General features: G+C 57.1%; 1 protein-coding gene across 1 annotated transcript in view; it reads left to right on the forward strand.

The window, feature by feature from the left end:
- Positions 1–27,571, forward strand: part of ADAMTS7 (ADAM metallopeptidase with thrombospondin type 1 motif 7) — a 52,538-nt gene that overhangs the window by 11,366 nt on the left and 13,601 nt on the right. The window contains exons 8-21 of the mRNA XM_075100852.1: positions 698–841; positions 4,850–4,994; positions 5,159–5,251; positions 6,135–6,280; positions 9,122–9,291; positions 9,528–9,661; positions 11,640–11,760; positions 12,318–12,562; positions 16,016–16,157; positions 18,900–19,026; positions 19,572–19,785; positions 22,909–24,744; positions 26,524–26,676; positions 27,320–27,493. Coding sequence (XP_074956953.1) covers positions 698–841; positions 4,850–4,994; positions 5,159–5,251; positions 6,135–6,280; positions 9,122–9,291; positions 9,528–9,661; positions 11,640–11,760; positions 12,318–12,562; positions 16,016–16,157; positions 18,900–19,026; positions 19,572–19,785; positions 22,909–24,744; positions 26,524–26,676; positions 27,320–27,493 — 3,844 coding nt within the window. The remainder of the gene's footprint in view (positions 1–697; positions 842–4,849; positions 4,995–5,158; positions 5,252–6,134; positions 6,281–9,121; positions 9,292–9,527; positions 9,662–11,639; positions 11,761–12,317; positions 12,563–16,015; positions 16,158–18,899; positions 19,027–19,571; positions 19,786–22,908; positions 24,745–26,523; positions 26,677–27,319; positions 27,494–27,571) is intronic.

Raw genomic sequence — 27,571 nt, forward strand, 5'->3', positions numbered from 1 at the left:
TCCTCTCCTCTGACCTCTGTCCTCTGCGCTGCTCAGTCAGGGCTTGAGAAGGCACGGGTGAAAGCTGGGAGAAGATTGTTCCTCACTGGTGCAAACCTTCCTCTGCTGCCGGGAGAATTTACACGGGGCGTTTCATTTCAGAGTTAAGCTTCTGGTTGCCCCAGGTTCAACGAAAATCACATAATCCAGGGCAACCTGGACAAATGCAATTGCATTTGTATATTATCCGGTGCTGAAGGTTTTGGAGAAGAGGGTTGCCCGTTAAGAAGTTTTAAAATGGCGTCTGTGTATAGAAACAGCAACAGAATTTTGCTTGCCCTAATTTGCGTTAAATTCTGACAAGATCACTTGAACATTATAGTTCATAGCAGAGATCTTTGTACAGCAAAAACACCTACTCAGCAGGTTTAATTAACTTGGTCTTGTTCAACATGCTCATTACTTTTTCCTTGGCTGAGTTTTCAGTAAGAAAGCTGAAATAAAAGCAGGGGACAAAGTTTGGGGCAGCATCCCTGGTATCACTAAAATGTCCCACATGGCCAGATCCCCCAGTGCCCGTTAATGACCGAGTCCCCGCGGAGCTGGGACCGTTCGCGACGTCCAGCGTCGCGTGTCGTTGTGCCGGAAAGCAGAGAGGCTGCGCGGTTGTAGCGGCGTGCGGCTCACCTCTCCTTTGTGGGACTGTGCTCTTACACAGTTTTGGGATTCAGCATGATGGAAGCAGCAATGACTGTGAGCCAGTTGGGAAAAGACCTTTCATCATGTCTCCACAGCTCCTGTATGACACGTCCCCACTCACCTGGTCCCGCTGCAGCCGGGAGTACATCACACGATTCCTCGAGTAAGTCCTCCCTTCCTCTTCTTCCTCACTCGTGGGGTGCTGGGGGTGGCGCCGGGGCTTGGGCCTGCAGCTGGGGACTGACCCAGCCGATTGGGCTCAGAAGTCAGCCCCAGGGCACGTGGGGATGCTTTTACCTCACTCGGTTGCCTTGGTCTTTGCTGTGAAGGATGCAGGTTTGAGCGCAAAAGCAGCACGAGCGTTCGGGTGGTGGCACAGGGGTTGCTGCTTGAACAAATAAAGCCAGAGTGGCTTTCTTGGAGGCTCTGTGCAGTTTTCTTTGGTGCTTTGCAAGGGGCAGATGATGTTTGCCTGTAGGCAGGAGGCATCACGTGAGGAAATGAGACCGAGCCAAATTCTTCCGTGCATTTGTTTATTTTTAGCACCCCATGGCTGATTTTTCAGCCTGTTGTTATTAAGTTCCTAGGAACACGGCCCAGAGATTTACATTTGTCAGCCAGTGGCTTGCACTGGAGAAACATTTTCCTTCCTTGCTGTGGGAAGGTTAGAAAACAGTGAGAGCATCGGCAAGAAACGGCGACGGGGAGAGCTGGGCAAGGGACCGGCAGTGACATGGCGGGGGCGCTGCCAGGGGCTGAGCTCCCATTTCTAAATCCCAGCCTGGAACGTGTGGGCTTGGCCCCCACGCAGGGTGAATTGTTGATTTGTGGCTTTCGGTGGAATGGAGCCTTCTCATTTCCACAGTGTTCTTGGCCCCCTGCTTTTAACCTTCGCTTTTGGATTAAGAATTTCCTGCTTGCGATGACCTTGGGCTGCTCTGAACTGCAACGGGGAAGAAACAGGGCAGCTGGATGCTGCTCCGGTTGGGTTTTGGTCTCTGTGCTCCCCCAAGAAGGGGCAGCTCTTCCTTCAGAGCTAAGCAGAGCCCGGCAGGCGTCTTTCACCGGCTGCAACATCCCCCAGGCAAGAGAAGAGGCCTGTTGCCAGCACAGACATGAGTGCGTTATAATACGATGTTGGCAGGAGGACAGGAAGGAGTGAGCCAGAAAATGAGACCCTGCTGACCTGGGGTTGCTGGATGTGCTTGGAACAGACCTCATGTTTAAAAAAAAGGCACTCTCAAATGATGATTATTATTTTACAGAAGATTAGTATTTTACGAATGCTGCTGAATGCTTTAAGCATCTGAAAATGATTCCCATCATCGACAGCAGCGCGGCCCCGGTGCTGTGGGTTAGGCCCTGGGCGCAGCCGGGGCTGGGCAACCTCTTGGTGAGGCTGTGGGCCTGGGTCCGCTCGGACACCCGGGGATGATGGAAGAGGTCACCCCGCTGCTGTAGTGGTGGTATCCCCCAGGGGAAGGAGCATCCCTTGTTCAGGCTAACGAGGGAGGCTGGTGCGGGGCGGGGGTGATGCTCCTGTGGCGGAGGGACGGCTCTGCCGCTCCCACTCCGGACCCGGACAAGCCCTCCCTGGCATTCCGTGATTTTCCCCTCTAACCCTCGAAGGAGTCGAAAGATGCTCTAAGGCTCTTTGCTCTCACCCTTCACCATGACGTGAGCTCTCTCCCAACCCAGCTGGTGGAATACAAACGGGGTCCGTTGTCTTGCGGGTGCCCTGCCTGCACCGCGAGCACACGATGGCGTGGAGCAGCCCCCCTCCATCTCAGCCGCAGCCTTGGCGCAGCTGCGGGTTGTCTCGTCTCCCTTCAGTCTTTTCTCTAGATCAGCAACCAGTTTTTCAGCCTCTTTGCACAGTGCTGGAGGTCTTCTCCCATCATCCTCCCATGGGCTCCTTCCAGCCGATCCCCACCTTCCTGGAGCTAGGGGATGGCCGGTCATCCCCTGCCTTTGCAGCCCTGCCTGCTGCACCGCTCCTGGTCCACTTCTGCCAGATCCCCTGTTTGTGCAGCTGATTCCCCCCAAGCCCCAGCCCTGCCTTTGTTTTTACTGAATTCCATCCTGGCTTTTTGGACCCTTCCTCCAGTTCTCCGAGAGCTTTTGGAATTTTAATCTTGCTCTCAAATGTATCTGCAGATCCTCCCAGCCTGCTCACATATGGGGATTTAATCATCATACATCTACTCCGTCACCCAGCTCATTAACGAACGGACTGAAATAGGCAGGCGCAGCGCAGAGCCCTGTGCGTTTTTACAGCAGAGTGTGGTTTTATTGCATATCTCTGCAAAGCCAGAGGGAAACTCTTGCCAATTTTTGCTGGCTCGGTAATGTGTTTTAGCCAATTGAAGAGACCAGTAGGAATGATTGTAAAATATTTAATGAAGAAATAGATTTTGAAAATAGCACTGGAGAGTTGTCAGCAAATCTAAATCACGCCCCCCCCGTGCTGGGACAGAGACTCCTCTCGTAAGCAAGAGGCAAGACAGAAAGTGCCTCGAGCAGATCAGAGGGTGAAGAGGGTTGGGAACAGTTCTGGGGTGACATGTGGGGCCCCACATGCTGGTACCTGAATAGGCCGTTGGTGAACTAGTCCAGAGGAGCACCTGTATCGTGCATGCAGCTCAGGCAGGAGCCCAGTGCTTAAGCCTGGGCTTTCCCCAGTAAAGATATCATACTCTCTTTAAGTGTTTTCCACCAGCAGGTAAAGAAAATACCTCTGGAGGTGCAATGCAGTGACCTCTCTGTATGCCTGAAGCAGGCTGCACCATCACACTGTGTCCAGCTGCTTAATCCACGCTTAATTCATCCCAGCTCAGCCCTGCATCGCCCGCAGCGACCCTTCCCTCCCCGCAGGCCTGGGAGAGGCAGGATGGCCCAGCTGTTGTGGACTTGGGAACAGAGGCTGCTGAAAGCAACCTATTTACTGATTTATTTTTTTTCCCAATATGGAAGCTGCTTATAAAAATATATATAGCTGGTATTTTAAAGGGCTGTCTCCAGCCAAGTGAGTGGTTTTCAGGTGTCCAGTGTGGACCTCACTGGGGTGGGATGGGAAAGGGAGGAGGGGGTGCCAGTTCTGCCAGGCATCACCCCATGGCACTGCCGGCACCCCAAAGTAGGAGCTCTCCCATGCTGCTGGCGCTTGTTTCTGTGTTGCTGGTTTGGGTTAAAAAGGAATCTTGTTTCAAGTTAATTGAGACCTGTTCCCAATCACAACAAGCTGAAGTAATCTGATCTGCTGAGAAACTCTCACCGGAGACTTTGCCTTGCTGGAAACAAGTTTGTTTAAATCAACACTGAAAGCTAAACTGGTGACAACTTCTTGTGTGTTTGTGAAGTATCGTAGCAAAGGCACTCGGAGCAGAGAGGCGGCCAGGAACGTCCCTCGTGGCTCCTGCAGCCTGGCTGCCTGCCACCAGCCGCCTTGACGGCTCGGTTTTGGTATCTCTTTTCTAAAGACGTCCTGCCCAGCACAGTCTGAGCGTTGTTTGTAGCAGCAAATATGAGGGCGACTGCGTTTTGCTGCTGACAATCTACTTTATTTCTATTACCAGGGCATTGAGACGCGGGTTGCGGTGTCTGCGGGGACGTTTCTGGGGTCAGCGCAATGTATGAACACAGGGACAGCATCTGTTTCTCACGAATGAAGTGTTTGTTCAATGAAAGCCTTCACCTTGAATGGCGAAAGCAGGGTCCCGACTGAGGAATCAGCTGATGACCTGTTCACAAAGCAAAAACCCAGGGGATTATTCCCAGGGAAAATGAGATTTCTGGCTTTCTGTTGGGGCACAGGGGCATCTCGGGGGAAAGGGGGAGCGTGCAAGGCACCAGCCCAGCAGCTGCACAGAGAAGCCTCTGCTGCCTTTTCCCCTTTGCCTTCCCCATAGCCCACCGTGCGCGGGGGCCACAGGGCGATCGCTCTGGGAGCGGGCACCCACCCCGAAAAGCAGGTACCCGCACGTGCCCCTCCACACGCTGGAACGGCTCCAGGGTCGATGGGACAGCCAGGGTCATGTCAGCGAGAAACGCTAATTGCTTCTCATCGTGGTGGGGCATTAATGAGCTGTTTGGTTCCTCCGTGAGCAGCTGCTGGAGCGTTGTTCGGGTCTGTCGGGTCGGTGGTGATGCCACTCTGACTTCTCTCTTTCAGCCGAGGCTGGGGGCTGTGCCTGGATGATCCCCCTGCCCGGGAGGTGCTGGACTACCCCTTGGTGCCCCCAGGCGTCCTCTACGATGTGGGCCACCAGTGCCGGCTGCAGTACGGCGCCTACTCCACCTTCTGCGATGACATGGACGTAAGCCAGGGTGTCCCCCGACATAACACGGGCTTGTGCGGCTCCGAGGGGCTCTCTGGGGGCGGGGGGCGTTGCACGGGGCGATCCTCTCCCTCCAAGTTAAGTTTGTGCCGATGGGTTGGCTGGTGCAGTAACCATGTCCTGCGCAACTGTGTTTTCTGCAGAGCGTCTGCAACACGCTGTGGTGCACGGTGGGGAACACGTGCCACTCCAAGCTGGACGCTGCCGTTGACGGCACGGCGTGTGGGGAGAACAAGGTAATGGGGAGCAGTCCCCTCCGCGGCTGCAGAGACCGCTTATCCTGCGCACAGGGGAGTCTCACAGGCTCGGGCCCACGGGGACGGGCTCAGCTCCCTGCCCTCGCTCTGGCCAAACACCCACCACTGCCGGGGAGGGACTGACTTCAGTGAAGCAGAAAATGCCTTAAGGTGAAACCCAGAGTGAATAACCATGGCAGGAGAGCACAAGGCTTGTTTTGCTCTCCGTCTGCTGCGGTGGTGGATGCTTGCCTCTGGGACGTGCACCCTCGCAGGGAAGGCACCTCTCCCCGCTCGGGGGTCCGGCAGCGCCGCGGCAGCTCGGTGGGTGCTGCACCAGGCACGGGGTGCAGAGGGGACCCGCTGTCTGCAGCCAGCTCCGGTCACCCTTGCTTGGGTGACATACCAGAACAGGGTTTTCCTGCTCAAGGTAGCATAAAACTATAGAGTTATAGAAATATCTGTAGGCATCTCTCCTTGCTAGGTTTAGTGTTACCTCCCAAAGCCCTGGCCCCAGAGCACTGCGGATGACCCCGGCCTTAGGCGCCACTGCCGGCAAAACCTCCCGCCGTGCCTTTGTCCGTGGCTAAGCCTCACTGACTCTTCCCTCTGGGCTGAGATCAGGCTATGAATCCCCTCGCTGAGGGGTCTCGGTGGAGGTTTGGCTATGTTGCCTCGGACAAATCCTCAAACAGCCCAACATCTCTGAGTTTCCCATCGCGTAGAGGTGCACCGGGCTCTGGCAGAGCTCAGCTGACCCCCGAGGACCTCTGTGGGAGCAAAGCGTGGATTTTCACGGGGCGATACGGGTGTTCTCTGACTCAACGTCAATTACTGCATCCTTAAACCTTCTTTCCTCTCCTTCTGGCCCGTCCCTTTGCAGTGGTGCTTCAACGGCGAGTGCGTGCCCGTGGGGTACCGTCCCGACGCGATCGACGGCGGCTGGGCTTCGTGGAGCTCGTGGGCTGCCTGCTCGCGCAGCTGCGGCGCGGGCGTGCAGAGCGCCGAGAGGCAGTGCAGCAGCCCCACGTAAGCGAGCGCTTGCACCCCCGGAGCTCACCCGGACCCCATTTCGGAAAGGAACCCAATGCTTCCTTGTCGCCCCATAAAGCCAGAGACCATCATCTGGCCAGCGCGGTCCTGCCTCTGCCTGCACTGCAGGGCAAAACTGTGCCGTTATGCAGTTACCTGTCTGAACAACATGCTTTTGAAACGCTCGGGGATTCACTCCACAGGGTTATCCAGCCGGCTGGGCAGCGAAAGCTTCTGGAGGGGCAGAGTTTGCTCGGTCTCCTTCCACAGATAAGTTGTTCCCACTCGGTGCAGGCAGAGAGCAGTTGAATATGACTCAAACAAAGAGCAAAGACTTCACGCTTGCAGCTGTAAAACATATCCTGTGTCCTTTAAAGACAGAAAAGAAAACCAGGTGTTCTTTGAGCCTGATTCAGAGTTGTTTTGAAAAATCCGGCTGCTGTTTATCACCCCATTGCTTTCCATGAGCAATTTCTGATCTGTGCCCGGCGGGAGGCTGCCTCCTCCCAGCCCGCCGGTGCCGCAGCCAGCGCTGGCTCTTACCTGGAAGCATCCAGCACTGATGGAGGAGCAGCCTAGTCCATCCCGTGGTTTCTGGGCTGGCCCATCCACTCCCCACATGTCCCCTTGGTCACCAAATCGCTGTTGTATTGGATTCAACCAAAGCCCCTGGCTTGCCCAGGTGTGAGAGCACCTGGGGACGGGGAGAGAAAAGGGCTTTGTGAGCAGCGTTCCAGAAGCAGTCGCTTTTCAATGGCTTGAGGAGATCTGAAAGCTACAGGAGCGGGCTCTCTAACGAGCCTGGATGTGCTTTCTGCCCAGCTTCTTCCCTGGGCATGTTGTTTTTAGCACATGCTATTGAGCTGTTTAAAGAAGTGCTGTGTAATCTCGGTCCCAGGTCAAGAGCTGGGTTTGTGTTTGACATGCGTTTTGTGGCAGAAGTGCAATTGTAGTTTATGGAGTGTTTTAAACACAGCTGCAGATGGGCAGGAGAACAAGCACTGGAAAAGCAGGAGAATTTCCCCGGGCAGTTGTTTGCTTTGGCCACCGTAGGTAAATCTTCAGCTTTGCCTTTTGGATGGAGCAAACAAATGTGAGCACTGGGCAGTCCTCCTCCCGCAGGCATTTCCTTGGGGCAGGGTATGTAAGCACAACCCTAAAATAATAATTAATTTTATTCTCTTCAGCAAAGTGTGCCCAGACTTAACTGATCAGGGGAAAAGTAATTTTCATGAGGTTGTGGGGATGTTGGCCATGGAATGTGCTGTGAGCAAAGGAAAAGGCAAGCGTCAGGATGGTGGCAGTATTTTGAGAGTCTGTTGGCATCTGAGGAAAGCCTCTTGTTGCTTTTATAGTCCCTCTTACTTTAAAAAGTCCAGCAGCAGCTTTGCTGTTCCCTTGGGCAGTAGGGGAGCAGAGTCGGGATGGAGAGATGATCCAGGAGAGGAGACCCCAGGAGAGAGCACAGCATCCCAGGCGGGAAGGAGAGCAGCTTCTCCGGAGCAGCTGCGGAGCAGGCTCCTGGCTGGCCTGGCTCGCAGGAGCGCTGGCATCCCGTCAGCCGTGGTGGCTGGGGTGATGAAGGAGATGTTTTACGCCTGGGGAAGGGTGCCCGGCTGCGGCTGCAGAAGGTGGAGGGGCTTCAGATATGACTTTAATTGTTTTTATAACATCATACACTATAAAACTGGCCATATTGGCAACATTAAGGAGAGACTAAGAGGGGCAAGACCCAAGATGTAGCTCATCCAGCTTGAGAGCCGTCACTCAGCAAAAGCTGCCTTTGGTCCATGGTCTCACCCTGTGCGGTCCTGCAGGGCAGCCCGGCAGCCGCAGCAGGGACCTGGGGCAGGGGGGACCTGGAGAAGGCTGAGAGAGCTGGGGTTGTTCAGCCTGGGGAAGGGAAGGCTGCGGGGAGACCTTATTGCGGCCTTCCGGTGCTTGAAGGGGGGCTGTAGGAATGATGGGGGCAACCTCTTTAGCAAGGCCTGTTGTGACAGGACAAGGGGGGATGGCTTTAAACTAAAGGAGGGGAGATTTAGACTGGATATAACGAAAAAACTTTTATGCTAAGGGTGGTGAAACCCTGGCCCAGGTTGTCCAGAGAGACGGTAGATGCCCCATCCCTGGAAACATCCAAGGTCAGGCTGGACGGGGCTCTGAGCAACCTGGTCTAGTTGAAGATGTCCCTGCTCACTGCAGGGGGTTGGGCTGGATGGGCTCTGAAGGTCCCTTCCAACCCAAACCCATCCATGATTCTATATGAAGGACGTGAGCCATGGTTTCCACGTGTTTCAAAACCCCGCTCTGCGAAGCGGGGATCCTTCGGGAGCAGCCGTTGGGTTCGTGGCCAGCTTCCGTACCCGAACGTTGCAGCGGAGCGATGTGTGTGGGTTCTAACTGGGAGAGCTCCCCGCTGACTCCGGGCGGGCTCAGGCTTGAACCAACCTTATGAGATCAAACCTTAGCAGCAGGTACAAAACCGCTCTCCCTTAGCTGTGAATAAAAAGGGAGTTTCCTCTCGTGTGTGGTAGGTGTTCGTTTGACAGGACATAGGATAACAGGTTTGAACTGAAAGAGGGTAGATTTAGATTGGACATAAGGAAGATATATTTTTTACTATGAGGGCGATGAGGCGCTGGCACAGGCTGCCCAGAGAAGCTGAGGATGCCCCATCCCTGCAAGCGTTCAAGGCCAGGCTGGACGGGGCTTTGAGCAACCTGGTCTAGTGGAAGGTGTCCCTGGTAGGGGGGTTGGACTGGATGATCTTTAAGGTCCCTTCCAACCCAAACCCTTCTGTGATTTCTGTGATTTTTCCCTTTTTCCCCCCGCGGACAGGCCGAAGTACGGGGGCAGGTACTGCCTGGGGGAGCGGAAGCGGTTCCGGATTTGCAACGTGAGGCCATGTCCCCCCGACAAGCCCTCCTTCCGCCAGGTCCAGTGCAGCCAGTTCAACCCCATGCTCTACAAAGGGAAACTCTACAGGTGGACACCGGTGCCCAACAACAGTGAGTCAAAGGCAAAGCCTGCTGCCGCGTTTCTGCCTGCAGCCCCAATGAAAATCCTGAAACACGGTGTTGCTAACGGCCTGATTTTGCTGTTCGTGTCTGTAAGATTTGCCTTGCAGCGTGTTTATGCCGTATTTTAAATTATGGCTGGGCTTGCAGGATTAATTTATGTTTTCGGAGATGGTTACGTGGCCCCCAGCTGCTCGGGTTTAGTTTCTGCCTGTTGGGCTCCCCAGTTAACCCCTGCGAGCTGCATTGCCGGCCGGAGAACGAATACTTTGCAGAAAAGCTGCGGGACGCCGTCATCGACGGGACGCCGTGCTACGAGATGAACGCCAGCCGCGACATGTGCATCAACGGCATCTGCAAGGTGGGTGCCGCGCCGGGGCCCTGTGGGGAGGGAGCCCGAGGACCCCCCGTGCTCGGGGAAATGCAGGTGGGCGCCGTGACCCATCCCTTAGGTGAGCCCTGTCCCCCATCTCGCATGCACCAGCGGGCTGAGCTTACTCATCTCGTTATTCACCGCTCAGAAAGCTTTCCTTTTTCCATGAGGTACGTGGTACGGCTGTATTTCAGCATCGGTGGTGGCTTCAAGGAAATAGAGCACAAAACCAAGGAAATAAAAGAACAGTTTGACAGTAAGGTCGGGGATGTGAAAGGGTGCGTGGAGAGGACGCCCAGCCCAGCCCTGGACCCGGCGCTGGCAGCTGCGGGTCTCACCTGCAGCAATGGAGATGCTTCCCCCGGCTTGGCAGTCTGTCCCAGCGCTGGGATTTGTTCTTCCTTTTGGGTGGTTATTTTAATTTCCTGGAAGCTCCCTATGCGCAGCAGCGTTGCTCTGGCTGCGCCCTGGGGAGGGCAGCTCCCAGCGCGGGAGGCACAGGAATCCAGTGGAGATGGCGTGGTCGGTGCTTTGAATCACCTGGGAGATGCCAGCGTGGCTGGGGAGGCTTTGCCGAGCTGTGCCCCAGGTCCTCCAGCCGCCTTCGGCGGCAGCGAGCCGGTCCCTTCATCCACACCTTCCCTTTCCCCAGGGAAGTGGTCCTGAGGCTTAGGATTGAGTAAGCACACGTGCAGGACATGGGATTTCTGTTAAATTAGGGGATGGGTGGTGATGTGAGCTGCCGTGGTCTGTGGGGCAGATTCCAGCCATGGGATGTACCAGAGCCGCGCTGCTGCAAAGCCGATGGCCGTGTGTCACCAGGGCCACGCACAAGCCGGCAGGACACGGGAGGGTCTGCCGTGGTGCCCGATACAGACGCTCTCTGAAACGCTTCTTAGAAAAATAGGCTTTCTAGAAAAGAGCCTTTTTGGATGGCGCAAAGAGCAGCAGGAAAGAGGGAAAATAATCAGTCAATAAGTTTCTTTGCAGCCTCTTATATAAAAACCATTAGTGGAAACTTCCCCCCCTCGCTGGCCATGCTGCTGGCAGGCGCGGGCGGGGGACCGACGGCAGCTGGAGGCTTTGGGAAGGTTCCGTTTCCTCCTGTAATAGGCTGTCGGTTGGTTCAAAGGCCGCGGCGTGCCAAGGCACGGGCTGGAGGGACAGCGCAGGGGTCATGGTTTTCACTTGGCGCCTACAACAGGGTGCGATCCAGCAGCTCGCAGCAGATGACAGCACGCTTAGCCAGAGCTTGCTGCAAACAAAATCCTCGTCGCTGCTGAGCCTGCTGCTGGCTGCAACACCAGAGTTAAACCTGGCTCACTGCAGGCTATCGCAGTAGCCTAAACAGTGCTGCTTCTGCTCTAGGTGTGCGCCTGTGGCTCCTGGGCACCTCCTCGGGCAGCGAAGGCTGAAGGCTTCTCGCTGGCGCAGGACCCAGTGGGTCCCTTTGGGGTCTTGGCTGTGGCTTTTATGGTGCAAAATCACAGGGAGTCTCTCGCTCTGCACAGGTCAAGCAATTTGGCGTGAGGTGTGGAGAGCTTCAGCAGAATATAAAGTTTTCAGGAAGTGTTTTGAAACAAGACTAGCAGGGCTATGGACCAAGGGGCTTTCCCGGCTTGGCTCGGTGTGTAACATATGCTGACAGGCTTTGCTGCCCAGGGACTCGGGTAGGAAAAGCTAAAAATGAGGTGTGGGTTGTGTTCCTTGTGTATGAAGAGGAGAGAGAGCAGGACCACAAGGTTATGTTAGAGAAACCCGTACTGCAGCCGAGGTGTCTGTATCGCTGCCCATCCTGCAAAAAGGCAGCAGCTCGCCCCGCTCTCCCGTCCGCGTTCCTTATTTCCCAGCATTAGGACCATTGTGTCTCCCCCTGGTTCCTCCCGCGTCGGCAGCCGATGGCGCGGTGCGAGGCTGGGAGCGGGCAGGGGTGCAGGCACAGGCGACTGACAGGGTTGCCTTGCAGAACGTGGGCTGCGACTACGAGATCGACTCCAACGCGGTGGAGGACCGGTGCGGCGTGTGCCACGGGGACGGCTCCACCTGCCACACCGTCAAGAAGACCTTCGAGGACAGCGAGGGGCTGGGTAAGGGCGCTCGGCTCCATCCCCAAACACCAGGTGCATGTTCCGCTCAGAGCCGGGCTCGCTGCTGCTGCTCGTTTGCGGTGAGGTGTTTAACCACATCTTGTCGAGCTGGATGGGATAAGACCCGAGTGGCAGCACGGGGAGACATGGCGCTGCCCTTTCACTTCTTGGTCCGCGGAAGAAAAATATCCCCTTACTGCTTTTGCGTCTAAAGGCCTGAAAACAAATCTGTGCACGCTTGAGCCCGTTTGGAGAGGTTAAAGGGGATTTTGTGGGTTGCAAGGACATGTGGAAAGTGCGGTAAATGCCTTGCCAGCGCTGGTACGGGAAACATCTCCCTCTGCAATGGGCTCTCCCAGCAGGGAATGCGGCTGGGCTCAGTGCAAGGTGGGGTTTGGCGCCTGCTGGTGCCTTACAGAGAGGTAAGGATTGCCACGACGCTGGCACCCGAGGGGCACTGGCACCCACCCGAGGGGCACTAGCACCCAACTGAGGGCATGCATTGTCTCTGCCACATCTTCAGCTCCCCTGAGAGTGATGCTTGGCTCCATTCCCAGGTTACGTCGATATTGGGATTATCCCCGTGGGAGCCCGGGAGATCCGGATTGAAGAAGTCGCAGAAGCCGGGAATTTCCTGGCGCTGCGGAGTGAGGACCCGGAGAAGTATTTCCTGAACGGCGGCTGGACCATCCAGTGGAACGGGGACTACAGGGTGGCAGGGACCACCTTCACCTACAAGAGGACAGGGAACTGGGAGAACCTCACCTCCCCGGGGCCCACCGTGGAGCCCGTGTGGATCCAGGTACAGCCCCGGCTCTGCTGGTGGTCAGGGTGCAGGGCGGGGAGGGCAGGGGGACGGACCTGCCGGCTCTCCTGCTTCCCCAAGTGGGGCTGGGCTGCCGTGGTCTGTCCGGGCACTTCCCTGCCATCCGAGGGATGGGGCCGCATTTCTCCAGGAGCCAGTGTCGGGAGCTGCCGGCCTGGGGAGCGTTTCCAGCCCACACTGCTTCCAGCTGAGCCTCGCCCCCTTTGCGACATTCCTCAAAATATTTACACAGCAGCAAAAGCATGAGGAGAAAGAGCCCCTTTTCTGAGGCCTTTCCCATATCTTATCAAGAGCAGGGGAAGAGCCTGTGGTGCTCCTGGCAGGGCTGGAGCAGCCGGTGAGAACCGTTACGGTGCTGTGTGCGGTGGCAGAGAGTGGCCCACCATCATTTGAAATCCTCTGAAAAAAAGAGAAATTTCAAGTTCTACTCTTTTTTGCATGTGGGAGTTTCCATAAAGGTACTTCCCTCCCCAGAATAAGTTGTTATTTTTCATCAGACCCCCGAGGCTTTGAGGAGGCAAGTACCATCACGGAGCAATGCTGCCTGGCATCAGCCGTGGCCCCCAGGGCAGGGGAGGGCACATGGGACCTGCCACTCTGCCTGCCTGGGTTGGGGCAGGAGAGGTTACAATTAACCACACAGTCCAAAAAAAAAAACCCCAATTATACTTTTTTTTTTAAAAATAGTGGCATTGCAGCAGCGTGTTTCCAGGATGGCAGAGTTGCAGGCGGGAGAGCATCTGCCCATCTCCTGCTCCCATCAGGTGTTGCCTCCAGCAGACAGCCTTTGTGCAGAGCAGGCACTGGGGAGCAGATAGTGAAATTCAGGGGTTATTTATTTCTGTGTGAACTTGCTCACCCCAACAGTCCTTTTACCTCCAGGTCGCAGGAGAGCCCCTGTCTTTGCCCCCGCCGTGGGAGCGCGCGTTTGCTTCTCTGCAGCTGTGAGGTTGCTCATGGTTTCTGAAAGCAAATTTGCTTCCGCAAGCTTGCGCAGCCGCCCAGGGGCTGGTCCTGCTCCGAGCCCCTTCCCTTCTCAAATTCCCCCCTGGTGCATCCTGCAAATGCATTTAATATGAGCCCAACTCGACCACTGTTAATCCCCTCCTCCGCTGCAGCAGCGGCAGCTCTGGGGCTTATCTGGAAATTGCCTTATTTTGCAAACCAATCCCACTCTATTAATTTTCACCTGGATTCCATGGAAAAGAGCTGCCCGGGGGATTGTTTTTCAGCACAGCTTTATATTTTAGCAAGCTTTGCACGGCTTTGCAGGGGTTATAACCGTCAGAGGGGAGGGTGGGGGGAAGGCAGTGCGGTGCGGGGGGCTCGAGGCCGTCCCTGCCGGGCAGGTCCCTCGGGAACTGAACAGACTCTCAAAATACTGCCACCATCCTGACGCTTGCCTTTTCCTTTGCTCACAGCACACTCCATGGCCAACATCCCCACAACCTCATGAAAATTACTTTTCCCCTGATCAGTTAAGTCTGGGCCGCAGGGTGGTCAGTAGTGAGGGATCTGCCAGTTAATGCAAAGCTGTTGGGAGCCCATGTCCTTGTGCCCGTGAGGCCACGCTTTCGCCCGGAGAAGCCAGTGGGAATCGTCCCACAGGCGATGGCACAGCCAGCACCGGGCTGAAATTCCTCGTGGTGCAAAGTGTGGCGCAGAGGCAGTGACCGCCACGGGAGTACATCCCACAGACCCCCAGGAACCCCCTGGCAACCCCGGCTCGGCCCGGTGCGCTCTTCCCGAGCATCAGCCTTTGCAGAGGCTTGCCCTGAAGCCCAGCCATGCCGAGCAGCCAGAGTCTTCGCTTTTTGCCTTTCTTTCAGCAGAGGCTCAGAAAGAAATGTGAGCGGGATCGTGGGCTCGTCTGCCACCAAGCGCCGCTGTTAATGGGAACGCTGGCATGCTTGGCACCAGCAAATTGCTTTCTGGGATTCCTAACCTAATTAAAACCTTTTGACAAAAATGTTTCAGTATTTGTGAAGAGGTTTTAGAAGGACGCCCTCGCTCCTGCCAAAGCTCCAAGAACAACAAAGCTTTGGCAATAATGGGAGCACTTAGGCTAAGAAAAACAAGGTTAAACACCCAGCCTTTGCCGAGCGCTGGCGTGGGAGGTGCTTTGGGCAGGATTTGTGTCAACTACAGGAGCTGCTTCGTGCATGTTGAGAGCAGCGGAAGCCTGTTTTGAGTGGGGAGCAACTAAGGAGATTCCTTCAGGCGCGTGTCACCGTCAGCCATCGCTAGCGTTTGCTGCTGGTGGCTCCCTCTGTTTGCCGCAGCCCGTTCTTCCACCGCACGAGTGGGGTGCCACACTGGGTGGGTGCACCCCCAGCCGCTCTGTGCGGGGCGCGTCAGGCTGCAGCCCCAGCGCAGTCGAGCCCCTCGCCTGCTGCAGCCCGGGGGCTGCAGTGGCAGGTTGGAGGTGCAAAGGGGGAAGGGCGCAGGTAGCCAGCATCTCGAGCCGAGACGTGCTGCGGTGCTTCCCCGAGGGAGTTGCTGGAGCAATTGCAGCTCTCTGGGACATGTGGAGGTGAGATCTGACTCCTCCTTTGTGGGGCTGGACTCCTTCTGCTGTCCCCTTCCCTTCCTGCTACTGTCCCCTTCCCTTCCTTCTGCCACCATCCCAAAGGACAGGTCACTGACTGATGTTCACCTCAGTGTCCGTCCGTCCCTCCGGGCCAGCCACCGTCAGTCCAGCACACGGGGCTGGGAGCAGTTAGAGCTCCCTCCCGTTGTAACGTCCCTCGCTGAGAGTTCAGGGAGCGTGCTGGAGGGAGGCAGACGAGGCTCAGCATGCTCCCGGCGGCAGCGAGCACGGGGTCTGGCCTTGCGGGCATGTGCTGCAGACCCGGGGCTGGGCTGGGGCACATGCAAAACCTGCCCCAGCTCCGACTGCAGGGAAGGGGGCAGGGAAGGGGACATCTGGCCATCCAGGACCCTTCACCCTGCTGAATCTTAAGAAGGTCCTTGGATGGGGCTGCATTTGGCAGCAGGACTGGACAGGATTAATGGGAATCCTTCCAGGCTCTTCATCACAGGAGACATAAAACCAAAGCCCTGGTGGTTCTCAGTGCTCTCACTGTTATTTTTTATTATTACCTGACATTTCCACAAGCCCTGCACTCTGAGCAGGGGCAGCTGGGGCAGCTCCTCTGCTCCTGCGCTGCTTCGGCCATTTGCTAATCCCATTCCCAAAATGGTCGTGTGCTGCTGCTGGGGTACAGCAGCTGGAACCATCACAGGCCAACTGGCCAACAGACGGTGCGAGGGGAAAAATGCAGCCTTGGTACAGAGCTGGACGTGGAGTGATGTCTTTATGGCCGTGCTAGGCAGGTGGTTATCTCCCGAAAAGCCCCTGGGGTGCAATGGCCAGCCCGGACTGCTCTGCATTTGCCACCTCCCCGACTGCCTGTTGTCTTCCCACAGCTGCTGTTTCAGGAGACCAACCCCGGCGTGCGGTACCAGTACACCATCCAGCGCCCGGCCGACAGCGAGAACGAGATCGAGCAGGCAGAGTTCCTCTGGCGCTTCGGCTCCTGGACCACGTGCACTGCTACGTGCGGGACCGGTGAGTCCGGCTCCCGCGGGACCCCGGGGCTCGGCCGCCCGCGGGGAAGGAGCAGGGCAGGCAGAGCATCACCATACTGCGGGGGTGCCTTAGAAATTCCTGAGTCTTTGGTTTCAGGAGGTCTTGCGGGGGGGAAACGGTGACATCTGCTGAGGTCACTGCCCTCCGGTGCCCCTGCCGCGCTCGCCTGCCGGACCCCATGCTTTATCAGAGCTTTGCTCGGTGTCCTGTTACCGGGTGCTCTTCTGTGTGAGGGTGATGGAGACAAAAGAGCTTCAGTGAAATCCAGGGGGTGTCGAGGGGCCGATCTCCTGCCTGGGGGGGGCCTCTCCAGGGGCGATCATTTCCAGGGTTTTATGGAGAGCACAGGGGAGGGTGCCCAGCATGGGCAGAGCACTGGGATCCCCCGCTGCCCTGTGGTGTTGGACACTTGCTTTTCCCCCTCCTGCCCCACTGCACCTGGCCAAGCATCTCGGGGGGCCCCCGGGGCAGCTTTTGGGGTGGCCGATGGAGGGGGATGGTCCGAGCATGCCGCAAGGAGGCTGGGACCAGCAAGCTCTCCCTTGAGAGCGGCTGCCACTGAAAAAAAAAGGGCGTTCAAGGACACTTGTACTTTCTAGGTAGCACAGAGTGCCCGGAGATGTTTTGTGCCTGTTCCTGGGAGATAAGTGTGGATTCCTGCTCGGAGCAGGAGGGTTGTGGGGCGGCACGAGCCAGTGGGGCATTTTACATACATTTATGGTGAGAGCTCTTTGCTGTGGGTTGCACAGGCCCTGCAGTGTGGGGAGTCGAGGAGGGAGGGAGCTGAGGGCACCTGCTTTTCTTTAAAACCAGCTTTCCTTTGCAAGGTTTGATTGCTTGGCTTCCAGAACAGAAGGGAAATACAGGAGCAAATCAGGCAGGAGCTGGGGGAAGGATGCTCACCCTGTCTGGCCACAGGCGAGTGGCTGGAGGAGGGCTGAGCCCCTCTCCTGTGAGCCGAGACATGGATCTGGGAGAGCTCAGGCTGAGCCTCTTCTGCAGGGACCAACTCCAGGGCCCCAGCCCCACCAGCCCCGTAAGCTCCCGAGCGCTTGAGCCAGAGCACGACTCAGCAGCCTCAATCTCAGCTGATTGCAGTGGTTATTATTTACAGCTCTCCCAAGATATGGGTCAAGTACATGTTGCAAAAAGGACAAAAGCAGGCAGCGAGGTGGTATGTTGAGGGCGAGGTCATCCTGAAAAATGTCGCCCCGTGAGCGCTGCAGACCTGGGGCAGGAGGCTTCGGCAGGTGATTTATCCCCGAGCTGTGGCTGCCAAAAAAGAGCTGTGCTGCTGTCAGTTGGCTCCCCTTTGGACACGGCCTCCCCAAAAGCCTCACGGTGGGGGTGTGCATACAGCACACACGTGCTCTGGTGGCTGGATGTGGTTTTAGGTGGTGCCAGGATGGTGCTGCCCCCGCGGGCTGCAGCATCTCCACCGTTCACCGTCCTGCCTCTCCTGTGCTCCTCCGCGTGGCTTTGGCAGCCCCAGACAAACACATGGTGCGTCCTGCAGCACGGCTGCAGAGGCTTTTCACAACGGGAGAGGTGGGGAAAGGCTTTTCCCCCTGGCCAAGAGGTCCCTATGGCAGCAGGGTGTTTTCTGTGGAGTCTCCATTGGCTGCATCGCTATTAAATCCCATTAGGCAGCCTGTAGAAGGGCATTTTTCTGCATCTCTCTCATCTCACTGCTGACTGTCAAAGCTGTAGGATAGTAAAGGTTTTACTCCAGGGATTTCTGCTCAGCAGCTCGCCCAGCAATGCCTCTTGCATTGCCTGTGACCAAAGGACGCAGCCAGAGGCCACCAGGACCAAGCTGGGGTCATTGCAGAAATCTGAGGGTGGGAGCCAGCAGAAGGGTGATGTTGTTCCTGCTTTGAGCCCGTCTTGTCCCTGTGAGCCACTTGGAACAGACAGAGCACCAGGAGGGCGAGCAGAGACGTCCCACGGAGTTTGCGAGGTTGAAGCAAGCTGTCTCTCCAAGTTTGGGGTCTGCCAACGGTTCAGGACGCAGTTGTCCTCACCTTGCCTTCTGTGGAACTCTTGCCATTCCTTAGGTATTTCCTGACATCCCTAAACCCTGACAGAACAGGTATAATCCAGCAGCTTTTTCCTAAGGGAGAACAAGATTTGCTAATTCTTTCTGTGATCTGTTTTTGGCTTTCTGCGTGAGCAGCCCTGGACTCGGTCTCATGGCAGGAGCCAAGGTTTGCCTTGTGCTGGACAGACAGACACTGTGTCCCACCAGCCCCAGGGAAGGGCTTTGGCTGTGGGCTGCTGCTTGTAATGCCCGGGAGCCCGTGTCCTGGCTGCACTGGTGTTGCTTTCCTCCATCCACCCACCCATCCATCCACCCATCCATCCATCCATCCACCCAGTCCCAGGTGTCCCTGCTTTGCAGCTGTGTATCCAGGGTCATTTTCCAGCCCAGTTAAGCTCTGTAGGTCTCATCACACACATGTCAGGTTGAGACCAGGTGTCCAGCTCTGCTTTTCCCACCTGGGTACACTAGGAGCACTGGTGCCGTTGGGCTCCATGAGGGCATCGGTACCTCAGCAGAGGTGGGCTCTTGACTTCCAGTTTCAGTGGCGGTTTCATTTTGTATCCCCTGTTTTTGGTGGCTCAAGCTTACCTCGGGGCTTCCTGTCGCCTGATGGCGGAGGATGCTTGGTGGTTCGGTTTGATTTTCGCCTCGAGCCAAGCCCTTGCCTGTGTCTGCAGGGGTGCAGCGGCAGATCGTGCACTGCGTGGAGAAGCTGGCTGGCATTGTGGAGGAGCAGTACTGCGACGCGCTCACCCGCCCCGACGACCAGCAGAGGACATGCAGCGAGGAGCCCTGCCCGGCCAGGTCTGCTGGGATTCCCCTCGCTCCTCTGCAAAGCTGTAATCTCCAAACTGCCCTAGTGGGGTGACCAGAGGCAGGGGGGCCTCGGTCGCTGCTGTGCCTGGATTGCACTGGGACACGTGTGGCTATTTGCACCCCCGGTTTTGCACGTCTCTTCTCCTTCGTACTTGAGAATGGGTCCCAGACCTTGCGTTGGTCCATGGGATCACATCCCATCCGTGGTTGCCCGACCCCGGCACTGCATTGCCTGTCTGCAGATCACGAACCACATGGCGAGGCACCACCCTGGCAGGGTCCCTCTCTGACCCTCAGTCCGGGCGCCCTCACCTTGGGCTGTAACATAAGCGCAGTTGGGATCCTGATTCCCCCGTGACCCCAGGCCGGCTGCTGAAGCCCGCGTGCGCCTCTCGTACATCTCCTGGCCTCAAACACCTCTCAGTGGCTAAAACCCACCACGCCGCAGTGCTCGGCGTGGCGGGGCACGGGACAGAGCCTGGCTCGCAGCCGCTCGCTCCGGCTGAGACGTTTCCCCTTCCGCGTGTCCGCAGGTGGTGGGTCGGCGAATGGCAGAAGTGCTCGGCCACCTGCGGCCCGTCGGGGCTGATGAAGAGGACGGTGCTCTGCATCCAGAGCGTGGGGCTGGACGAGCAGAGGGCCTTGCAGCAAGCAGACTGCCAGCACCTCTCCAAGCCAGACGCCACTGCGCCCTGTCACCGGGAGGTTCCCTGTCCCTCCCAGTGGGCCGTGGGGAACTGGTCCGAGGTGAGAAGGAGCGTCGGGGAGGTCCCAGTGTCTTGCAAAGCTGGTGGGAGCTAGGGACAAAGTGCCCCCGGACATCCTCAGCCTGCCCAAGCGTGATGGCTGTGCTCCTGCTTGCAGGGAAAATTCATGGATGTGTTTCTGTGGGCTCACGTTGTAACACCAGCTCACGTGGATGGGCATTTCGCGGCACGGGGAGGTCTCAGAGAGAGGAAGGAGCACTGAGCTGTTTGACTCTGCCCCGTCCTCTCTGAAGGATGCTCCATGCTTGATTGCAAGGAGGGCAGAAACAAGAGGGTTTCAACCTTTCAGGTATTTTCCAGCACCACAAACCTTCCCCTTTGTTTAGGCAGAAGCCTTAAAGATAATTCTCGCCTGCTGAAGCAGGGTGTTAGAGGCAAGCTGGGGCCTGGATGCACCGTGCATATGTGTGCTGGCTGGCGGGCATCTGCTCCCCGGCAGCGTGCCCTGGCGCCAGGGCGAAGCTGCCCTGGCCGTGCTGCAGGGGTGGGCACAGACCCCCTCAGCAGTGCTCCCAGGGAACAGGGTGGGGCATCACAGATTTTTCAACCATTTTTTTTAAAAGAGAAGGAGAGACCAAAAAACCCCCATATAAAAAAATGCCACGGTCTGTGGACACCCTGTGTAGTCTTTATTTATTTTTGTATTTCTGTGGGTCAGCTTAACCGCAGGTTGAGGGTTTTAACCAGAAAATTATAACTCCTAATTTAAGCAGTGGTTTCAGAATTTTTTCAGTGTGAAGACAAGTATCGGGAGAGAAATGAGAGAGCCTGGGAACAGAGCTTGTTGCTAAGAAACAAACGGAATAAAAACGCGAACAGAAAATTTGAAGGCTAAGTGAGAGCTATTTAGAAATATTTTTCTAGGGGCCCACAAAAGCCACAATTGCAGGGCTGAGAAGGAAGGCCACAATAGTTTAAAGGGAAAATCATGAATTGCCCGCGGGTCTGTGGTGCTGACATCGGCAGGTCTGTGAGCCCAGGAAAAACGTGCTCGAGATCTTGAGATATCTGTAATTTTTCTGTCCTTCTTTCGCTTAAAGCAAGAGCCCTCCTTCTTCTCCGTTTCCACCACCAGCAGTAAGCAGAGAAAATTGAGGGGCTTGGAAGCTTCCCAGAAACGCGGTCCTCCTGTCCAGCAATAGTAATAGGGGGTTGTTGCATTTTTTTTGTGCTGGCAGACCCTCGGGCAGGGCAGCGCCCGCAAAGCCGAAGGGGTTATTTGCGGTTTGGGTAGCCCAACTAAGTGCATAAACACTGGGACTTAGTGCTTTCAGAAGGACCCTAAAGCAACGTATATCCAGCTCTATGGACTTCCCAAAGAAGCTATCGGTGCACTCAGAAGCGTTATTTGTTGTCTGTTAACACATGAGGGTCTGCATACAGGAGCGTCTGCCTGCTGCTGGCCGGAGCACCTCCCAGCACACTGTCTGCTGTAATGCCTCCTGCGGTCGTGTGCTGGATGCTGAGCCCTCCTGCAAGCTCTGGGTGTTCCTCCATGAGGCTCCTAACAGCCATCGGTTCTTATCAGTGTCCCAGAGGCTTTCCTGATAACCGAGCCTTGGCAAATAATCCCCCTTCTCCCTGCAAGAGCTTCTATACTTGGTATTTTTCTCCTGGCTGGAGCTGGAGGCATTTGCCAAGAAATTTTAGCTTAGGGTACACGCTGCAGGAGTAGACCTCTGTTTTCCTTGGTTTGGCTGTCCCACGTGGAGAAGCAGCTTGCTTGCACCCCTCCTGCAGATGCTGATGTGTGGTAATGTTTTATTTCAGCAAGCTAGTGTAGCTGGGGGAAACGCCTGGCCAAGCGATGTTACGGACTGTCGCTGCTGCTGGGCGCAGTCCTCAGGGTCGCTTCTGCTCCTGCGCGGCATTGCCCGGGAGACCCGGAGCTGGGGAAGCTGCAGCCGGCGTGCAGAGCTCGGCTCGGACAGGCGCCCTGGCCGCTGGGTCACCGTCTCCTCCGGACAGCCCCGCTCTGGGTGGGGGCGTCCCGCAGGGTGGGCACCCACCCGGGAGCCCACCAGGGCCGGCGAGGGGAGCGGGGCTGGTCCTGACGAGGCCTGAGCAAAGATGAGAAAGGCTCAAACTACAGGAGTATGTACTGTTCAAGGAGCACACCTCCGGCCAGCCCAGCCCAGCAGCTCTGCCTCTCCACCTTAACCTCTTAATTTCCACGTGCTAGCAGCTGTGCATCAAACCCCTGCGCCAGCCCATCCGTTTTCATCCAAATAGCAGGGGTTTCAGCAGAAATCTCCTCTCTCGGGTTGGTTTGCCTTGCTGACCGTTTGTTCTTGGCAGGGTTGTATCAGGCACTTTGATGTACATGACTAACGCTCTGTGCATCTGTCACTGCAAACTGCAGCGGCCTGCGGCTTGTGCAGCCCACACATGATGTTAGTAGCACTATGATTTACTTACCCAGCAGAAAATTTTGCTGTCCTTCTTTCCAGCTTGTGGGTTTCTTTTATACTGAACAACCTCAAAGAGACCATTATGGTGGAGGAGGGAGTGTCCTCAACAAAGTTCCTTATTGACCCTTGCTTTTTCCCTACTGGGACAACACCCATCTTGTTATTCCCTGCTTCAAAAAATTCTTTTCTAGAAGAAAAGATGTAATTCATGGCAATAGGTCATAGAAGAGGGCTATTAGATCGTCTTACCCAATGCCCTTCACAATGTCCATCTCTCGGGAAAATTGTTTCTGGCTGGAGTGCAGGTCAAGGATCGCCCCGAGCAAAGCACCCTGCAGTACCAGCCCTGCACTGGGATGGACTTTAATGGGGACTCAGCCCCGGAGGTAGGCTGGGCCGGTAATAACACTGCTTACCAGTGTGACTGGTACCCCCTGCTCCCGACCTGTGGTACAGGGGACCCCATGCCCCAGCTGGGACTGGCACAGGAGACGTCTCGGGACCCAGGTGGGTCCCTTCTCCCCGTGCCCAAAGCATCGCGGTGCATGGGATGGTCAAGCGCCTGCTTCGGTAGCTTGGAGGGGCGCGAGCACCGCTGCAGCACCGCTGCAGCCCCTTCCCCACTACTCCTGCTGCACCCGGCCTCACCCGCACTCCCGTCCCTGATGTTTGCATCTCTCTTCCTTTCCCAGTGCTCCGTGACGTGTGGGAACGGGACACAGAGGCGCCCTGTTCACTGCAGCAACAGCACCGGAGCCGCTTGTGACCCCGCAGAAAGACCCAGCTCGGAAACTATTTGCTCCTTGCTGCAGTGCCAGGAGAAATTAGACAACACCAACATGGACTGGTCTGGCAGTGGGTCCTCCAGCAGAGAGATATTTAATGAAATCCATTACATCCCCAGCAACCACATTGCTAAATTTAACCCCTTAATTCCAAATATTCCGGAGTCTAATGATGTCAATATCATCACTGAGGAAGACTTCTCAACCAAGAAGGGAAATGTCTTTGTTGATGATTTTTACTACGATTATAATTTTATCAACTTCCATGAGGATCTGTCTTACTATCCCTTCACAGAGAAGGAGACCAAAGGCGAGGGGCATAAACCAGAGCTGAGCACCAACGACATGGAGGGGTCCCGTGAGATGCCTGCCGATGTCCTGCGCACTGTCAAGCCGGGAGCAGGAGCAAGTGAGGACCATCTGGTGACCAGCGAAGCAAATGCTTCTGCTGCTGTGCACAGCGAAGGAGAGACAGAGCCTGGGGGTTTAGCCATAAATGACCTCCTGAGCATGGTCCCCGAGGATGCGGGGACAGCCGCTCCCAAATATGCCGTCCCTGACTTAATGGGTGAGGAGGACGGAGCACTTGTGCCCGGCTCCGAGGACCACCCACCCACCCAGAGCACCACGAGTCATGATTCTGCAAACAGCCACGACCACCTGCCCCCAGATGAGCCCGGGGGAGCCGTGCCGACAAGGACCAGTCCTGGGCAGGATGCTCCAGCCCGCGGCCTCGCTCCCTGGGCTCCTTACCTGCCTGATCCCTCCCCGCCGCTGCCTGCTGGCAGGGGCAGCGCTGGCGCAGCCGATGCACCCAACAGTCTGGGAGAGCCGGGGAGCAGCGGCGAGGGGCATACGAGCACAGAGGGGCCAGGTAGCGCCAGCAGCGAGGAGCACGATGTGGCCGGCTCTGCAGGGAGAGGCCATGAAGACTCAAGGGAAATGGGTCTTGTCATCACCAGTAACGCTAACGGTGCTGCCCCCGAGACCAAGGAGCAGGAAGGGTGGGCAGAAATGCCGGAGAGGATGGCAGGCACGCACGCAGCACCGGCAGCCGACGAGCAAGCCCGTGGGACAGAGAGGGCAGAGCCTTCCTTCCCCACCCTGCAGGGACCAGGGGAGGAGATGGGAAGGAGTTCTGGCAGCACCCCTCCTGCCACGAGTCCCTATCCCGTGGGTGCTGACAGGGGCCCTGCGGGGCAGGCAGGGCACCAGCCAGAGCTCTTCACCCCCACGTCCCTGACCTCGGCCCCTTTGGTGGCCACTACAGCCTTTCCAACAGCGGTGTCCTTGTCCCCTGCCATGCCCGGGCCAGCCACCCAGCTCACCTCCAGCGGCCTCACCCAGCAAGAAGCTCTGGTGCCAGCTGTGCTCACGGCGCCGGCTCACAGCCCTCCCGCGCACCCAGCAGGAGCATCGCCCTCCGAGTCCCCCCTGGCATGGTGGACCGTGGGGGTGTCCCACCACCCGGAGCCGGCATCGCCCCGTGCACAGCAGACCTCCCACAGGGCCCCGCTCAGCAGCACCGCGCCAGGGGAGCGCTCGCCGTGGGCAGCCCCAGGGACGTTTGCTTTCAGCAATGGGGAGTATGAGTTATCTGAGCCCACTCCCACCCCCACACCGCTCTGGGAGAAGGAGGAGATGGAGAAGGAAGAGATGGAGAAGGAAGAGGCTTTGCTTCTGCAATCGACCACTGTGGCAGCCGCTGCAATCCCCAGCTGGGAGGTCGGGAACTGGAGCGAGGTACGTGTTGAGTCCCATTAAAAGTGTGATGTGGTTGGTTCGGAGGTGAGTGACCTGTCCCTCTCCCAGCTGGTCTCTGGAGCATGGCTCTTTGCATGCAACACCCTCTGCGTGGCTCACACGCTCCCAGCTGCTGCTCCATCCCACCCCGCTCCCTCGGGCACTGGCGGCTCCTCGCACCCTGCAATGCTCGGAACATTTGCAGCCAGCCCGCCTGCTGCCCTGGCACACCTCCCTGCTCCAGGGGGGCTGGTTCCCCCGTGCATGGCGATCCCCATCGTGCAGGGAGGGTCCCGGGGCAGCGGGTGCTCGGGCGGTGGTGGCAGCACGCTGCGGGCAGGGGAGTGCGCTCCCCACCCAAATCCCTGCCTGTTCTGGGGGAGCAGGCAAGCTCGGAGCCCCTCTGCCGGGGCTGAGCACCCCGGGAGACCCCAGGCCCAGGAGCAAGCTGCTGCTATTTCATCGGAGGGAGTATTTTAAAATATGCCACAAAATGACAGAAATTTAAATGTCAAGTGTAAGGTGCCTCAAGGCTCCAGATTCCCAAAGGGAAGGAGCTGTGCTGAATGTAGTGAATAGGGGATTATTGGCAATTATCAGCTACCCTCTTGCTGCCCAGCTGTCCTGGGGCTGTGCTCTGCACGGCGTTTGCAGTGACAGACAAATGGCTGCTGCAATTCACGGTAATGGGCTTTTATCAGAAAGCACAAAAATAACAAGCCTTCCATGTCGTGGAGCACCGGAGACTGAGCACCGGGGGAGGCTCTTAAGAAGGCTGCACAAAGGACCCGGTAATGGTCAGGACAATGCTTAATATGAGCAAAACACAGCCCCATGCACGGGCTTTGTGAAAGAGCATCGAGCATCGCCCGGGCGCTGCCGTGGAGCCGGGGCGTTGGAGGGAGCTCTGCCACGGGGATGGGACTGGTGGCAGTGCCGGGACACGGAGGCACACGGGTGTGTTTCGAAAGGCCTGCGAAGGCTTTTAAGATGGAAGGGCTGCTGCAAAACAGATCAGTCTGGGGAGCAAGGGGTGGATCCGAAAGAGGAGGTGGAAGCACTGCCTTTCAGGTGGAGAGAAATCGTTAGTGGAGCTTGTAGCACTGAAAGAGCAGGGGACAGGCGGTGCTTGTGAAAGAAGGGCATGGAAGAGAGCTTTCTGAGACAGCAGTCAAACGGTTGAAGCCATTAGTGCTAATTAAGAGAGACCTAGCAACAAAAAAGCTAAAGGCACCCCCAGCCGCAGAGATCCCCGTCACTACCCCGTTTCCCACCGAGCTGCAGGCGGCCGTGTCTGGGACGCTGGCACGGGGCAATGGCCATCGCTGCTGGGGTCTGGGGTCACGGCGTGGGAATCCTCCTGGAAGCCAAAAACTGAACAGGGAGAGAAAAGGCAGTCCCAGAAATGACTGAAATGGGTCATGAAGGAGGGTTTTGCTCCGTCTCCCCCCAAACCAAGAGCTGCCTGATGTGGGACTGGGTCGAGCGGAGCCTCCCGCTATGGCGAGTTCTCTGCAGGGCTGGGTCCTCTGCCAGGCGGCCAGCCTCTGGGAAAGCTCCTCTCTCCACATCATCCCGCCGCCCTGCCTCCGCATGCCCCAGTTCTGCTGGCACCCCTCCTGATGGCCATGGAGGGGGTGATGGGCCGAGTCCCCAGGGACCTTTCTGCTGGGCCACCGGGCTCTGTCCTTGGCCACGGGGCATCAGGGGCACGAAGGGACAGCCCCGCTGGGGCCGGCAGGAGAGGAGAGGAGCCGGCATCTGCCTCATGTGTTGCAGTGCTCGGTCACCTGCGGCGTGGGCGCGATCTGGAGGACCGTGCGCTGCAGCACCGGCAGCGACGACGGCTGTGCCGCTGCGAACAAACCCGTCCCTGCTCGGAGGTGTTCCCTGAGACCGTGTTCGTCGTGGCGCGTGGGGAACTGGAGTAAGGTAAATAGGCGTGCAGCCAGTAGGGAGGGTCCTGAAGAATCCACAGAATGCCTGCCCCATGGCTCGAGCGTTACCTGCTCTCGGGGCGCGCTCTTGCCCCATGGCTCACAAGGGCAGAGGGTAAAGATTTGCGCTTGCCACAGAGTTTAAACTACTTCATCTCACGATAATCTTCCCATATTTCCTGCTCTTGGGCTGGTTGAAAAGCCAGGAATTTGCAAAAACTAAATGAAGAGGGGTTTGGAAGTTTGCGGAAAACATTCTTGCCGATTTACACTACTAGGGGGTGTTTGCAGTTGGGTTGGGTTAATCCAGTATGTTCAGTGGTGGGGAGCAACCCCCCTTGCTCCAGGTGGGCGCCGTTTCTTGGCTGTGCAGGTGGGAGATCATCAGTTGTAAGGGAGGACTTTGTTGCTGTTACAACTGGAAGCCGATTGCTTTCAGAGGGGAGTTAGTGATGGATTCAGAGCTGCACGGACTTTTCTCTAGCTTGGACTAGAGAAAGAGGTGAAAAGAGGTTGAGAATCAACTCAACCCAACCCAAAGCAGAGAGTCCCTAGGGTCACCTCCCATTGCCAGAGGGATTCCCCCTGCACCGGCCCCTGCTGCCCTTCCCCGGTGTGATGCTCGGGTCGTTTCCCAGTGCTCCAGGAGCTGCGGCGGGGGGATGAAGGTTCGGGATGTGCACTGCGTCGACACCAGAGACCAGAGGCTCCTGCGGCCCTTCCACTGCCAGGCTGTCCTCTACAAACCACCCGCGCAGCTCCCCTGCCAGAGCGCGCCGTGCCTGGACTGGTACACGTCCTCCTGGAGGGAGGTAAGGGCTGCTGGGGAGGGGGCTGAGCGGGGTGCGTGGGGGGCAGCGCTACACCCCCGAGCATCGCAGTGGGACTTC

This window comes from Phalacrocorax aristotelis, chromosome 7 (assembly GCF_949628215.1).
Source record: "Phalacrocorax aristotelis chromosome 7, bGulAri2.1, whole genome shotgun sequence".
Lineage (NCBI taxonomy): Eukaryota > Metazoa > Chordata > Aves > Suliformes > Phalacrocoracidae > Phalacrocorax > Phalacrocorax aristotelis.